At 46.8% G+C, this 16,420-nt stretch overlaps 2 protein-coding genes across 2 annotated transcripts in view; one reads left to right on the top strand and one right to left on the bottom strand.

The window, feature by feature from the left end:
• Positions 1 to 16,420, top strand: part of T265_11013 (hypothetical protein) — a gene marked incomplete at both ends in the record, with an annotated part of 42,889 nt that overhangs the window by 20,672 nt on the left and 5,797 nt on the right. The window contains 4 exons of the mRNA XM_009177549.1: positions 3,270 to 3,371; positions 4,347 to 4,580; positions 8,150 to 8,796; positions 11,157 to 11,344. Of these exons, the coding sequence (XP_009175813.1) occupies positions 3,270 to 3,371; positions 4,347 to 4,580; positions 8,150 to 8,796; positions 11,157 to 11,344 (1,171 nt within the window). The remainder of the gene's footprint in view (positions 1 to 3,269; positions 3,372 to 4,346; positions 4,581 to 8,149; positions 8,797 to 11,156; positions 11,345 to 16,420) is intronic.
• On the bottom strand, positions 14,122 to 14,697 carry T265_11012 (hypothetical protein; the record flags this gene model as incomplete). The annotated part of the gene is made up of 2 exons (XM_009177550.1): positions 14,122 to 14,268; positions 14,590 to 14,697. The coding sequence occupies 2 exons, from the start codon at positions 14,695 to 14,697 to the stop codon at positions 14,122 to 14,124; spliced, it is 255 nt and encodes an 84-aa protein (XP_009175814.1).

Raw genomic sequence — 16,420 nt, 5'->3', positions numbered from 1 at the left:
ACTCGCCTTCCAGGATGGGGACCGCGTGATCCTCACTTTGCCTGGTTGGAGACACTACAAGATATGGCTGCCAACCGATGTCAGTGGCGTTCTTGTTGTCAGTTTCTGTCCAGATTGCCTGAATGAATGTCTGGAGGTGTAGGCACCTCGGAATGATTGTGTTAAGCTAGCACTAAGTCCCTCCCCCATCCACCTTTATTCTTTTCTTTACAATAAGGCTTTCAAATAAGTCGTGGTTGTACGGCAGTGAAGCATTGGTGTTGAGCACTGATGTCATGCTGTCGTTGATGATGATGATGATGACATCTGGACTCTGTGCCAGCCATAGCGCGCGTACACATTTATTCGCTTTCCTTCGGGAAAACACCATTCAAAGCCATTCACTTCACCTACAGAGCGTCGCTCAACAGTCATCTGGACTCTGATCGTGCCATAGCGCGCGTACACATTTATTCGCTTTCCTTCGGGAAAACACCATTCAAAGCCATTCACTTCACCTACAGAGCGTCTGTAGCTCAACAGTATTGAGCTGAACTAGCTGAGAAGCCTCCAAAACTGGATAGATACGATAGTTGCAATGGTGATCTGGGTGACTATTGGAGAAAGGTGAAAGATACCATGTCAGAAACTTTTGAAACCATCTGCCCAGGTTCGCTCGCACATCCCAATGGACACTGTGTCTCTTCACGATCGGTGGTTCTGATTGAAGCCAAGAAAACTTACCAGCAACAGACGACTATTATGGCGACCCTATATCATTCAGCTGCTGAATAATGAAAGGCCAAACGATTTGCAGAGCGCTGGGGAATGCCGAAAGCCTGGAAAATACAGGAAGCTTTTGTAACACGGAACAATCACACCCTGTTCTAGATAATCCGATCAACTGGTCCGAATAGGGTGAACATTAGTAAAACAATCCCTGAATAGGATGGAACGCAATCCATTCAAAGAAACTTCTTGAATAATTGTTTGAACACTTCAGGTGAGCAGTTCTGCTGGACCCTATCAACTCACGCGCTGGAAAGTCTAACTGGACCCAAGTAGGACGTGGACACCATCGACGACGGAAGTCCAGTGTGTGATCTAAATGCTTCAACAAAACGGAGCACTCAAAGCAGGCAAGATCGTCGTTGCTAACCTGTCGATCCTACTACAAATGTCTACAATGAGGAAAAGCTCCCAAGAGAGTTGTGCGCCTCGACAATGATTCACGTATTCAAAAAGGGTATAAGGATGTCGCGGGGAAGCCACCGAGATATCAGCTCTCTGTAACTTCTAAGGTGTCCTCTGGGGGCATCCTACACAGAATGATCCGTCATCGAGATACTCAGATCCGCAAGAGTGAAGCTCAGCTTCTCCTTGGCCATGGATACATTAATCATATCTTCACCTTGCGACAGGTGTTGGAACTACGCAATTCTTCCGACAACCAACAGTGGTCGTATTTCCCAATCTAAAACCAGCTTTGCACTCCGTTGATCGATAGGAATGGTAACAGTGTCTGGCGCTAACGATTGTCGCTTCTAAATTCTTGTCTCAGGGAAGCTTTCAAACTCCCATGGTCGTGTGCATGTTTACGGCAAGTTCTTTCCTGAGCTCGCCACATCCATTTGTGTCAGACAAGGATGTCCTCTGTCGCCCTTTCTCTTCAACTTCGTAATAATTATGCTGCTTGAATCTTCACCGACCTCTAAACTCAGAGATCGAAGTGCTACCGGGGCGTTTTCTCACAGACATGGAGCACGCCAATGATGTTGCTTTCCTTAAATCAGGTCCTCTAGTAGTGCAAACTGTTTTGATTAACCTAAATAATTGTGTAGCACAATTGAGTGTGCACTTCGCACCCGTAAAGTGTAAAGGGTTGCTGCAAGATTAAGTGGGATTGAACCCGAACCTCATACGTACAGGAGAACCGATCGATGTAGTCAATAAGTTTGTTTACCTGGGCAGCTGCACCATCCCTGTCGGTGTGGCGAAAGACGAAATCACTTCCTGAATGTGGATGGCCAGGGCAGTGTCCAACATTTGTGGTGCCTAAGTGACAGTTTGACTCTCAGGGATACAGCATACGATACCCCTGTCTGAGTTGTCCTTTATGGATCGAAATGGTGGGCGCTGCGTGTGATGGACCATCGAAGGCTCTCTGGTTTTGAGTATGAGTGCCTCCGAAGCATTGCGGGAATCTGGTGGGAACACCAGATCAGTATTACAGAAGTACATCAGGTGGTTTTCGGGCAAGTTCATCATAATCATCCGCAAGAACTGCGTACTTGTACAGTGTTCGTAGCTGCTTCAGTTTCGTTCACCGGTCATTTAGGGAGGTCGGGTAGGTAGTTGTGGAATATAGACGGGAGCTTACATGATTTATGCGTAAATACAAGGTTGTCACTGGAGAGATTGGAAAGGGAGCTTGCAGCGACGGCAATAGCATAGACGCACGAGCGCCTTTGAAGGCGCGACTGCTTCATGTCTGACAATGTCTCTAACCATTGATGTTTCCCGTCTCACGGGGGAGACTTTTGAAGGTGCGACTGCTTCATGTCTGACAATGTCTCTAACCATTGATGTTTCCCGTCTCAGGGGGGGGGCATACTTCGCTGCCAAGTCATTGTTTGACTTTCCCTAGCTCGTTTCCACCCTTCACCCAGTTGTGCTGAAGAACCCTTCGAAGAAGTTAGACAACTTCACTTTCCCTGGAAAGATCAGCTGGTCATACTCCACAGGTTTCGCTAGTCAGGTCGTATGTTTCGCATGCCAAAAGATTTGCCCTGTCTTTACCCAGCCTAATGTCAGATGGAGCTGACCCGGGAGGGTCAGTCTATTACCTGACATTGAAGAATGCAGGCTCTTACCGGTCAACTTAGTGGCGTTGTTAAATACCGTCTTCCAGGATGGGGACCAAAGGGCGAGACAACTCAGTGGTTAATGACCCTGACAGAGGTGTATATGTCAATCAGTGGCGCTGTTGCATCAAAGTTATCGCCTCGACCAAAAGACTAAATAGTAGATAATCACTCGGCTGTAACACATTTTCGGTGCCTGGCTGCAATGCCACCCAAAGGGAGTGCGAGGGCTGGGATACTGCCAGGTTGCCCAAGCCTAGACAGGGGAAGTGGAGATGCAGAGGTCGCTTTCGAACCAGGGACCTTCCGGTCAGTAAATTCGCACTCTGAGCCATCTCTACCCCATTCTTCCACTCATCCTCTTGCTACCTGTTTTTGTACAAACAGCGTTGTTAAGTCCGGTAATTTTGGTTGTCCTTTTTGTAGAGAGGGCACTCAAAGGACCGACAAAAAGTATCTCTTTTGAGGGCAAGTTAACCCTTGAAATACGCTTCAGCGGACTCACTAAAAATGGCTTCTCGAGCGCAGGTGAGGACAACCAAAACATTTTACTCATTGTTCGCTTGATTCAGTATGATGCAAATAAGACGATGTAGCTGTACGTTGCACTGTTGTCTATTTTGATTTGTCCGGGGACGTTTGTTATCCATGTTTTATTCGTTGAATCTGCGTGGAATGTGCGCTTATTCAATTAATAGCATCATCAGTACCCGCTTCGTCCATCTTTTTGGGAACCCGTCGTTTATATACCTAGGTCAACCAGAGAAACATTCAGCAACAAAGGAAGGGTTTTCATCGTTGTTCTATCTGTCATGTCGCCCCACTGTGACGGGTGCAAAATTCGTTTATTAATATTATTATTTCTTATTAATGGATACGGGAGATGTTTTTGATTCGGTTATATCCTTACTATAAGTGTACGAACCGCTAGCCGGTGATTCTTTCCCAAGCCACCAGGCTTTTTTGTTGCTAGGTTCGTAGAAACTGACTTTACATCACTCCTCAGCTACACACCGTAGGAGTGACACATCATAAAGATTTTATTCTTACTACAGCGAAGGACTGTCAGTAAAGAACCGACCGACCGCTTGGCCTGACGAAGCTTTTATGTCAAAAGCAAAACGTTGCCAAGCGATAAATTACCCATTGTTTTTCGTATAATTTTGAGACGATCTCGATTGGTCCCATGCGTTTTCTGCATCATTGATTAGTCAGAAAAGATTACGTCATACCTACTTGAAAATGGGTAAGACCGTCACCAAAAGACTGGTCAGCAAGGTGTGATGGATAGTACAGTCAGGATGTTGCCGGCTCTCAGTTATTTCGGCCTCGTCGTGCAAACCTAGTTCTTTCGGACGAGATGGCTTTTAGTACCATTTTGGTAGGTCATTCGGGCAATGGACGTCATTCGTCTTATGAAAACTATAATCGTAACGCCAGTTTCGCTTTTTTGTCATGTTATCCCTGTGTATATGTGGATCACTTTTGTCTCAATTATTGTAGATTGTGGGATAGCAGACGCTACGGACAGTGAGTCTGAATTGCCTGATACCACTGTGCCTGGTATGCTTGATCACAGCGCGCGACTGGACTCCGATTCCGCCCGCTCTCTAACTACCCGTGACTCATCCGACAAAGTCACCTCCTCGACTAGTGATCGGCTGGGATACTGCCGCAGCCGACTCACTGTGCAGGCCTTGCTAGATGAAGCGGATTCCCCGATTGCCCCCACAAACGGTTCGTTGTTAAGCGGTGTTTTTATATTAACTCGTCTTGTTCTCCTTACTCATTTGATAGGTTTCGATCCAATTAGAGTTGTAGATACTCAAAACCCTTGTGGTTCCGAAGAATACCGACACCCTTAGGAAGATTGAAGACCTCGGTTGTCTTGCTACGGCACGTTAACAGCTCATCCTACCAACCTGATCACTTCCGACATTCACTCTAGGTTTTTCATTCTTATGTTCAAAAATCGCATGACTATTCTCATACGAATTTTCCCATTGTGCCATTGGATTTCTGTACTACGACTCGTATAAAGTGTGTTGTTGCTGGGAGCTGGCTGTGAAAACAAAGTATGCCCTTTGTACACCTCATCCAGCTCTGTGCAAAAGCGAACATATCTGTTGTTACCCACGTAAGGAGTGCATTCCACTCGAAGGGTGGTGGTGGAGTTCTGTAGGACGGATTTCGGTGACGGTTTGCAGAGGATGCACTCGGGGGGGGGGGCACCCTTAGGCAAGACGGTATTCCATCTGAGTGAGATAATCCTTGAGAACTCGAAAACGTCTTGCTGTTCGATCCTAGAGGGAAGCAGTGTAACCTTTGAAATATCTGGCGAAATAGCTGACTGCTCTTGATCAGCTAGACTATGGGCTTGTGTTGGATGAGGTTCGCGTGGGACACTGGGCCAGCCCCGCTGATGGAGTTTCGCTCCATCACAGTTTTCGTATGTATTTCTTTTGGAAGATTCTGATTCCCGAGTCAGGACTTGCCTGATCTGCATCTGGAGGAGGCTGTCCTAGACAACTGGGGGGAGCCCATTTTAAAAAAAGAGGCTCGTAGTGAGTACCAAACACAGACGAATCAGCTTGACTCCGATCGCAACGAGCCTGTCGGTGAAACTTGTCCTTTGTCGCCTCATGGGGGCGAGATGGCCCAGTTGTTAGGGCGCGAATTTGCTGACCAAAAGGCTCGTGATTCGAACCCGACGTCTGCATCTCTAGGCTTAGAGAGCCCAACAGTATCCTAGCCCTCGAGCTTCCATCGATTGGCTTGTGAAACTGAGTCGAGAGCAGCAAGTGGGATTCGAACTTGGTATGGATGGCTTTTATCCAGTTTTCACACTATCAGCGGCTAGAACAACGTCATACGTACAAGCGACCCACAACTCAATTGACCGGTCTGTTCTCCTGGACACGCTTATGCATCAAGGAATGCTCTTGAAGTTTGCTAGCAAAGTAAGTCCTTTGTATCCTCAGACTTTCCGACGTGTCTGAGTATATAGGGAGCTCTCCAAAAGCTTCCATACAGAAAACCGTGTCCGTCAGGGCTACCCACTCTCTCCACTCTCATTCAATTTCGTGATCGACTAAATAATGAGACGAACGCTGGAAGGTCTTCAAACGCCTTGCGTTCAAGTAGCCTGTGAAGGAAACCTTGTTGATCTGAAATATGCAGGCGATGTCGTTCTCGAGAAGGCGCAGGTGTTTTTTGGGGAACTGACCAAAGTCATCCCGTCCTTTGGTATGCACTTTTCACCTACGAAGTGTAATGTTATGCTCGTGGACGTGCAATCACTGAACACGCCACTTGTATTCCAGGGAGCGCTTTACCTATCGTAGAAGTTTTATTGTTTCCGATTGTAATGTGACAGACGAGGTTCGTGCACGAATCTGCAAGGTTCAGGTTGCGTTCTATAATCTGAGACACTTATGACGTCAAAGCAACGGTGCGGGTTGTTTCGTTGTGTGGCTGTAAGGCTTGGCGGAACTGAGACGTCTTCAGGTATTCGACACCTGTCGTCTCGTGTCACTCGGGGTCAGTCAATCCTGGGTGCTGTCTTTGCTACTCGCGTGAACCACAGTGTGCCTGGTTGAACAAGATGCAAGATATGGCTGCTAGTCAACGTCATTGGTGTTCTTGTGACTTTCTATCCAGTATGTCTGAATGAGTATTGGGACGTGTAGGCACCTCGGAATAACTGTGGTAGGTTAGCTTCAAGTCCCTTCCCCGTCCATTTTTATTCTTTTCTTCACAAAGTCAATTATTGCTGCACATCAGCGTAACAACAGTGTTAAGAAAGGATGGATGACGATGGTGACGCCCCGAGTGTATGCAGTATCCAGGTGGCGTCAGTTTGACTCGTGTTTTTACGGTTATTACGGTACCCGTTCTTTTGTCTGTCATCTTACGCCAGCGTATGATGCATTGAACTCCTGAACGGCACGTGGGATTCAGGCCGGTTGGAGTCCACTAGCGATATCTCCATTCTCATTAACTTTTCATCAACTACTATGACGTTGCCACAATTTGAAGGGTTTAGTTGACTCGGTGGACCTGTCAGTTCATGGGTACTCTTGCTCAATAGGTCGTGTCACGATTTTGTGAACATGATAGGTTCACTGGATTCACGTACCTCTGAACGTGTGCTACCGTCATGGGAGCTTCGTGAGCCGTTCTGCAAAAGTGCCCGACGAGGATGCACATACCTGTGGCTTAACATAGTAGGTGTTATAATGGAATGAATTCGAAGTTGTTCTGTCACTTGCTTTTGCTTCGCGTGCTTTGTAAGAGATACAGTCCTTACTTGGCTAGGCCGTCAGTCAGTACATCGAAGTATCTTTTCTTCGTAGACTAACTTACCTCTGAATGGACTTTGTTCCAACCTCATCTTCTGGTGGGAATTGCTTTAGGGTGTTGTCCAACGACCGGTTATCGTGAAATGATTGAGGCATTATCCAACTATCTGGCTGACTAGTGAAAGCCTTCAAAAGTCATCTCATGGGTGACTTGAAACCTGAGCATTGTCTCAGCTCAGTGAGGGCTATTACACCTTTCAGGTTTGAGCTACATTCGCAGTTTTTTCTCTTAGTTGAGGTAACTTTTATGCACGCAAGGCCAAAACGGTCGCTGCCTCTGGTGGATAGATCGGACCCATCACAGAAGTTACTCAGACTGACAACCTTGTCCTCTCAATATCCTCTAGAAGGGATTATGATAACTATTTAGTCGCACGATCTTGTCCTGTATGTTGCTTTCGATGATATATCGCCTGCTCATGAATATTGTGTAGCCAATTTCGTGACTTATGCTAGCAACACGCAATCGCCTTAGCTAGGTACCGGAAACGAGTTATGGTGTGATCAGAGAGGAATGTGATTGCGTCTGTCTGTTGCGTCACACTCGTTTCTGACGAATGTCGGTCAATTTTCGTAGTGCATCATGATACGGAATTCCATGGTCAACCGACTCGAGGGATAAGATTGACAGAATAAAACGAGATGGAAATCGTTTTAGGAAGCCTCTGTACGGAGTTGAAATACTTCTGTTTCGATTCACCTCAGGTCTATCGCGGTCTATGAAGTTCTCCAATTTTCTGTTTCAACCGTCCTCTATCAGCTAATGGTGTACGGCAGTGAAGCATCGGTGTTGAACACTGATGTCACGCTGTCGGTGGTGATGCTGCAGGTAATGGTATTAGCTTTCATGCTTTTTTTATACGCATTTTCATTGCCGTTACTTACCCTAAAATGTCTGCTTTGTTGTGGAAGCACTTATGTTACCTCATTCTTATTATCTTCCAGTTTCATCCTCCTCCAGTCCTCACAAAAGTCCGGCATCACCAGACGATGGCTTAGGCACAGTATCAAGCGTTTCTAGTTGGCATAGCAGCCTATATTGTAACGGTCTCCACACTGTCGTAGACCGCGTCAATCCGACCCCACACATTGACCGAGGTCAAAATACAATGGCATGGTCAGGTGTTGGCGTCCCTCCACCATCCCTCCATTCAGGCAATCCACAAGAGCAACCTACGACAGCAGCTAGTACGCTCTCTACTTCTGAATCCTACACCAATAGTTCGTTCACAGCCAACGAACACTACTTTGGGGCGTCTTTGTGCTCAGACCCATCGGACCGAATCTCGGTCACAACCGTAGCCAAACTGTCAGGTTTACACGCTACCCATTCCGTGGAATCCTGCGTTATGGACGTCTGTGGTAACGGCGCTACCGGCATCAATGACAACTCGAACAAAGACGGAGGTGGTTCGGGGAATTCCAGCGGTGGTGGCGGTGGCGGGGGGACAGTTGGAAACAGTGGTCGGACTACTTCCGGGTCAAACTTCAGTTCCGGATCTTCATGTGGCGCTGGTGGTGGTAGTGGAGGATGGGGACAACGTGGCAGACCACCTCAGCCGCCTTTCACGCCTTCCGGGTCATTGCTACAGGTGAGAATTGCTTTAATGCTTTGAAAGCAATCAAATGACCAGATAACCGCGTTGGGTTTTTTTTAGAGAACAATGCTTGAAAACAACCTTTTCTAGTCTGCTAGCTTTTGTCCATAATCTACCGTGGCTCGCACTATCCGCCAAAAAAGTGCAAACTTGCAAACGCAGGAGTTGGCGTCCGGTGGTGCACTTTGTGCTGTAGCCCTGAGGCTATCTTATGATCTCTGTACGCTTCAACAGATTGTTTCGACTGGGGTTATTGAGCTTTTTCGTCGTGCGCTTTTATCCAAATTCATGCACATCGGATCGCCCCCTGCTTTAACTTGTATTATGGTCCAGGTGGTGGCTGAGGGGTCTTATTTATTACTGTCACCATTATCATTTTCATTGTTCCCGTTAATATTAGTTGATCCTCTGGGCATTAATACTTGCTAATCCTAGATATTTGCAGACCGACTTTGCCCCAAACGCTCCGGCATGGTCGGGGCGGATGTAAAATCAGCCTTTGCATCTCACAGAAATAATCCTTTGAAACCTGTCACCATGTGGCTTCCGCTGATGACACCTTGTTCGCTGTCTACGCGTGGCGTAGGTGTTGTTTAACCCCGGTGAAACCGGGTGGTTTCGTGCCCATTGACCAAATGTGACAGAAAGTCTACAGGAAGCCGGATAAGCTCTTCGCGCTGCAGTGGCTCGAGCGATCCTGTCCTCTTATTGTTTTCATTCAGCCTTTTTTTAAAAGGCCGCTGAGAGACAAATTCTAGTCAGTCTTCCACCATGAACCTTAGCCAACCGTAACTAAGCAAGCAGCCTTTCTCCGTCAAGAAATTCCTCGACTGGTCTCTCTAACGCTCGAACACAAAAACTGGACAGCCACGTTTGCTCCCACCTTAGGGGGGCTTGATTTTGGATGTATTGAACACGCATGGACGACCCCGGCTCGACGTTCCTACTGAAATCGCCGTCATCAAAAAACTGTGTACCACCTATACTGCTAGAGGGATTCAACAATGTCGATTTCGGGAACTGCTGGTGCTGGAGTTATCCTCATTCACCGCGCCGAGACAGCTCTCATTTGCGGCAACTTTTGTATAACCAGGTTAGCATGGTCTTGCGGCGTGAATCGCCGAAAGAGCAGCTAATGCAATCCACTTGATGGTCTGCATGACCTTGACTCACACAGAAACGACACCGGTGAACAGCTCGTGACTGTGGATAGTAACCATGGTCTATTTCTATCCTATCTGAACTTTCAGATAGGTTAGAGCGCGAATTTACGGACCGGAGGGTCCGCGGTTCGACACATCCATCTGCCTCTCGACTTCCCCTGTCTAGGCTTGGACAACCTGGCAGTACCCCAGCCCTCATACTTCCTGGCGTGGCATGTCAGTCAGGCACCGAAAGGGTGCTACAGCTGAATGATTATTTTATCATTTTTCTGAACTTTCAGCTTGAGCCGTGGCCTCTGTCTAGCCGCTAGATCTCCGAAGAGCCCTCCGGGTAGATCACGTTCAGAATAAGGAATGTCATGAGCCTAACCGCCAGTTGTCCGTTCGATTGTAAATTAGTATGGGTGGGAATGACGAGCAGGTTAGGTGGAAGTCGCATGGGAAACGGGCGGTAGTTGTTAAGTCTTCCATTTAGTCAAACTGGTCAGCCCCACTGCCTCGTGTGTCAGTGGGACGACCTGTGTATTAGCCTGTATTCACCGACATGTTAACTGATTACCCAGCCCTGGAAGTCGCATGGGAAACGGGCGGTAGTTGTTAAGTCTTCCATTTAGTCAAACTGGTCAGCCCCACTGCCTCGTGTGTCAGTGGGACGACCTGTGTATTAGTCTGTATTCACCGACATGTTAACTGATTACCCGGAGACTAAGTTTAAATGACAGTCGGTCGTTGTTCCAGCTGCGCAGCATGCTGGAATCACCCCTTGGTTTGTTTCCACTGGTCCCTTCAACTCACACGGGATATAAGAAACGATATTCGGTCTGAAGAGCTGAAATGAGCTCTTCTGAAGCGATGACTTCTCAATCGGTCGCAAACTTTTTCCAATTGATTGAACTCAGTTGGTGTTACCGAAACACTCAATTGGGAAGACTGTGCCCACCAAACGAGCTCCATGCAGAGCAAAACACGGGTTTTAGAAGAGTTTTTTATCCACTTTGTGAGTAGTCTGTTACATTTAGAAAACATTTTACATAATTCATGTGGTCTAGAAGTTGTTTTATCATCATCGCAGTGGCGACTGATGTTCGCTGAATAACCTGGAAGAGTGCCAATTTTTTCATTATTACATCAGGCGTGCTATGTTCATGATATTCCTTAAACCTACTTTGCATGCACTGTGTGTTGTTTCAGCCCGTTCCTGTGTTGACAACACAACGGCCGCCAGAATTCTGGTGCAACATTGCTTACTTCGAATTGGATCAGCAAGTTGGAGAACTGTTCAAAGTGCCCAGCCAGTACTCACGTGTCACCGTGGACGGCTACACTGACCCATCCAGTCCTAACCGGTTTTGCCTTGGTCAGCTGTCCAACGTTCACCGGTAAGTTCTCGTTTGTGCTAGACATCATTCGACAAAATAATCACTGATATAATTTATGGAAGTCTTTATCGACCGCAACTTACATTAGTGTATATAAGTATCAAGCCGTCACACAATTAGGGAAAAGAACGCCCCGGTAAAGAGTCGAAAGAAGGAAGGTGGATGGTGACTAGATGTAAAGAAGACCCTCAGTTTCTGAGGGGGGACGGTGTTGAAAGCCTACATACACACTTTCGGACAGTGATAAACACTTTCAGGCACCATGTTGAAGGAAGACTGCATCAGTGGCATTGCAGACCTTACCCGAAAAAGAGGAATAAACTATATTTGAGCCCTTCAGCTAAGGTGGTCGCTGCTGGAGGGGGTTTCTAGCCACACAAGGAGAGACCTCTAAACCGCAGTCAGGAAGGCGTGAAGATCCCTCAGCACCTAATTCGACAGTAGATGCTTTTATTTTTCTCCGCCATTTAACGGTCCTGCAGGATCATCTTGCCAACAGGAGTTTAGAAAACAGCACTGTTTGGTGGATGATATGAGTAACAAATCTCCGAATCAATAGGTTTTACTTGCTGCTTTAGCGATTCTGACTGGTTTACAGGTGTCTATTTGCGCATGAGTTTGTTGTGAACCCGGTGCAGCCAACTACTTCCTCTGTGCCACGAACCTCCGGTGACGGGAGTCTTCAGATCGGAGGGGCTAAGTTCCAGCGTTCTGCACTTCTTGCCTGTTATCGCACCTCACAGTCGTAATTAAGTCACAGCTCCGAACCGTCTTACATTTCCTTTGGGAGGAAAAGAATACAGTGATCCCATCGAATGTAGGGTTTCACAATAGATGGTGGTTTTAGGGTAACATAAATGTGAAATGGCTAGATGAGTAGTGTATATCTGGGGGCATCCTCGGGTGGTTACTGGATTGTGCTGACCAGAATGAACGTATTTGCAAAGACATATCGAGTGAGCGCCACAGATCTTCCACTCGTGAGCGGAAAGAATACACTAACCAACTTAGTTGTTAATTGTGACGTGTTCATCTAATTACTTTTGAAGTCCTTTGCCCTGATCTATGTGGCCTACTTAGCATCACAGTATTTCTTCGTCCGAAACGTTACGATATGAACACGGAGCTGCTTCAAGCAGTGGTCCAGAGCGAATCATATCGTACTTATGAGGAGTGACCCCAAAAGAAGGGCACCACTTTGGGAATTCGCGCTTTTCGTGCATCATCTTGGTGGCAAACTCTCCGCCAATAAGAGGCAGTGTCTTTGACGAAGCTACGTGGGAGCATTTTGATGGGAACTGCTAATGCGTAGACCAGACAGACTTGTCACCGAAGTGACTTATCCTGTACATCCCTTGCTAACAGAATTTCGGTCCGTTTTTTCTTCTGATTGAGCTCGAGATGGCTCAGGGGTTCAAGGTCCGTGTAGTAACGGTATTTTTCTCAACTTAGTTCTCGATCCGAGCCACCCAAGCGTTTACGTCAAAACAACCACCAAAGGTGCACAAGATGTATTAACGCCCAAAACAAAGTCAGGAACACTTGTACAATGCTTCATACATAGCGTAAGCGGCAATAACTTTCTGGAAATTCTGATGCGTTCTGGATGCGACATTGGTGACCGGCGTTCGGCCAATACTGGGTCATGATTGGCTGTTGAGTCCAGACTTTCGACCAATCAGATCTCGGCCTGATGCCGGACCGGCAAGCATTCCGAATTTTCGGCCAATCTCGCGTGGGATGGACTTCTCGTCCGTAGCAGCACCTGACTGCGAGCGGTAAAGGGGGATCCATGTGGAATTCCACCTAACAGTCTGGAAGGTCAGTAGTTCGAACCCGACCTCCGTATCTCGAGTGCTCCGGCGTAGATTTGGGCAACTTGGCAGTAACCCAGCCCTCGATCTTCTTCCGGGTGGCATGGCAGGTATGCACTGGAAGGGTGTTACAGCTTTCACCCTTTTTTCCTTTTGTCTGATTTGCTGCTCCTGGTAGACTAGCACTGGTTTTCTACAACAGTTCGTTCATTTTTCAACAGCAGAAAATAAATAGACGTTGCTTCACGACAGCTACGCGCGGTGTCGGTGTCTCCAGCTGCCTGGTCGAGGAAAAAGGCATCATTCATCAAAGAGTGTATGGCAACTCGGCATTAAGCAGAAATCCGTCTGTTGCACAAAATTCACATTACTGGGCTGTGAGCTTTCTGGAAACTGGTATTGTAGTATGTTCGCGTTAAGTACAACCAGCATTGACTCGGTTCGGTAAACTACGAACTTGTCGACACGGAAGACCCATCCCTAGATCGGCATTTCTCCGTAACAAATTTAATTAAGGCTAATTTAGTTGACACAAGCACTACGTCACAGATGACTGAACTAAAGTCTAGCAGCTTCTGGCCTCATCTTGCCGCTTCAACTGCGCACGAGTACTTTCCCTTCCTCTGTGTTACTCAGAATTCTCATATTCTCTCCACTAACTGCGTTAAATTTATTGCTGCATGGTAATCAGGTTCTCGAAACTTATTTCTGAGTTCAGTGAACTCTTAACAGGTGTCATACTCGATTTTGTGGCGAGAAAGCACTTTGATGCTTATTTTCTAATGTCTATAATCTAATCAGCACCCTGTTCATCCTATTTTGGTTAAGACTTTGTTCCCGTCCTGTACGTCCGAGCTGCAGCGCCTTGTGTATTTGTGTGTTTTGGCATCATTCAGTCCTGTTTTATTGGGAGGTGCTTTCCGATCCTTTATTTATTTGTTCCATTGCTTGCTTTTAACTATTCTAGCATGTGTTTTTCATGTCGTGTGTACGTCTATTTGTTGAGAATTCGTCCATCGTCGGACTTGTCTCTTCAGTATGAAACTTGCCGATGAACACGGCCAGTGACAGTCCTGCATCAGAGTTGTTATCTTTAAAGTGCAGTTGACACTGGAAAAATAAGACGATTCGATCACAGCCCCACCCAGATACACACGTTGGTACATAGTTTGTGAACGAAAAACTCAACTAGATGAGATGATCGGCATAGTGCGGTCGGCTACTCTTACGAGAGACGCTGGCATGCATGGCCCACTCGAGTAACGCAGCTGTCTATAGCCCCACCATAGGACCATAGTTCAGCTCTCTTCCAACAACATCGCATTGTAAAAAGTGAACCCGAACGGCACTACCACAAGTCGATTACCAAACGTAGAGCGAAAACTGTGGGTCCACGTAAGAATGATGCTGTCGGATATCAGCTACACAAACCTTCCTATCAGCTCGAGACTCTTCAGGTGGATGTGAAAAGTGACGTTCTTCTGACCCTCTGATCGATAGTTGCGGACTGTTGACTGCTGTGTGTCCGGTGACCGCCATTGCATTGCTATTGTGTTTTATTTGTCTTTTAATACCCGTTCGTCTCCCGTATTTTTGACTTGTTCCTACTGACTGCTACCTCGCGCTGCATTTTCCCGTTTTTTTCAATCAGCATCATTTGGCCAACTTATCGATTTTAGTTCGTTCGATTTATACTATTAGTTTCGATCCTCTCGGCATTTTCGTCCTCTCGCACCAATACAGCGCCCTCGGTTTCCGCGCCGCCACACTCACTTTTTTTGCTGAATTGCGTATACGCACATCCCATCCCGTTGTTCAAAAACTGCAGATAGACTATTGACGAATATTTTCTGTTAGTGCCTTCACTTTTTTCGGGCATTTTTCTGCTCGTGTTGCATGACCGTAGTGCGTTATGTTTTTCGGTCGAGGACTCCCCTATATTTGTCTCCTTATTTAGCATCGAATTTCGGCATTTGCATCATCAAGGAGACTGTGCGAATGAACGGCGCCAACGTGATTAACGTTGCTTAGTTAGTCGAGTGCATAGAAAAGTGAATACCATCCCGCATCGTCGACCCTACCGCTGAGTACCTCAGCCGTAATTTTTTCCTCTCTGTGTTCCTTGCCTCTTGAATTGAAGCCATGATGATGGGTTCCATATTTGTAATACACAGATGCGAATTGCAGGATAAAGAAGGACAATGATAAGAAGAACGGTAGAAATTTACACAAACGCCCAAATGGTATAACATAAACTGCAAGATAGATTGAGATGGACAGCTTTTGAGGGGTCAGGATCTATGTGAGTCGGGGAAGCTAAAATGTTCTTGGAGATCACGAGGAGGAAACCCCTTCGGTTCCAAAACACTGGTGAGCAACTTGAACCGAGTGTACGATAGTGGTAGAAGTGAGGAAGTGCCTGCAGAGGGTTCTCGATTGGACGTAGAATCTTTTTGCTGGACGCAATCAAGGATGGGTGTGCAGACGGACCAATCCTCACGCCAAACACGGTATCAATTCTCTTTGTGGGTTTACATCGTTGAATCTGGGCAGGATGAAGATATCTTTATGACCGGAAGAAGAAATCGACCATCCTAAACGCTCGTACCACGGGGACTTGACCGGTATAATTGCTAGACATGCCAAGAAAGATGAACAGGGAGTCCTATTAGACCCATTAACAGAAGTAATTCGGGATCGGGATCACCAAGGTAGATCAAAACACGGAAGAATTCGAAAGGGGGCTTGAACGTTGCCTAATTCAACGAGCCCCACTCGTTGTTGGTGGTCGGTTTCCAGGACGGTCGCTGTAGGTTGGGAGTGCAGTTGAGCGTTTTCATTAGCAGAGCGAAGAAAAGTGCAGATTGTAAAAGCATACATCGAAGAGGTAACAGACGGTAAGAGACCGCTCACGTAGGAGGGAGACACTAGGGATTCATAATCATCATCATCATCAGCTATAAGACCCTCGTACTTGTCGTACAGTGATTATGGCTGTCGCATTTTCGTTCACCGATGATTTGAGAAGGTGAGGTAGGTAGCTACACATTGAAGTGGGAGCTGACCTAATTGATAATACAGGGTTGTGGGTTGACTTTTAAATAGGGAACTTAGGAAGGGAGCTATGCATGGAAGGCAATAGCTTGGATGCGCGAGCGCCGTTGAATGCGCGATGGTAAGACGCCAGCTCTCACAGCTTTTATGCAGCCTGTGGAACTAACTACGTTTTTTTTTTGGGGGGGGGGGGGAACCTCCGAATTAA

This window comes from Opisthorchis viverrini (assembly GCF_000715545.1).
Source record: "Opisthorchis viverrini unplaced genomic scaffold opera_v5_432, whole genome shotgun sequence".
Taxonomy (NCBI): Eukaryota; Metazoa; Platyhelminthes; class Trematoda; order Opisthorchiida; family Opisthorchiidae; genus Opisthorchis; species Opisthorchis viverrini.
This window is presented reverse-complemented; position numbering and strand designations above follow the sequence as displayed.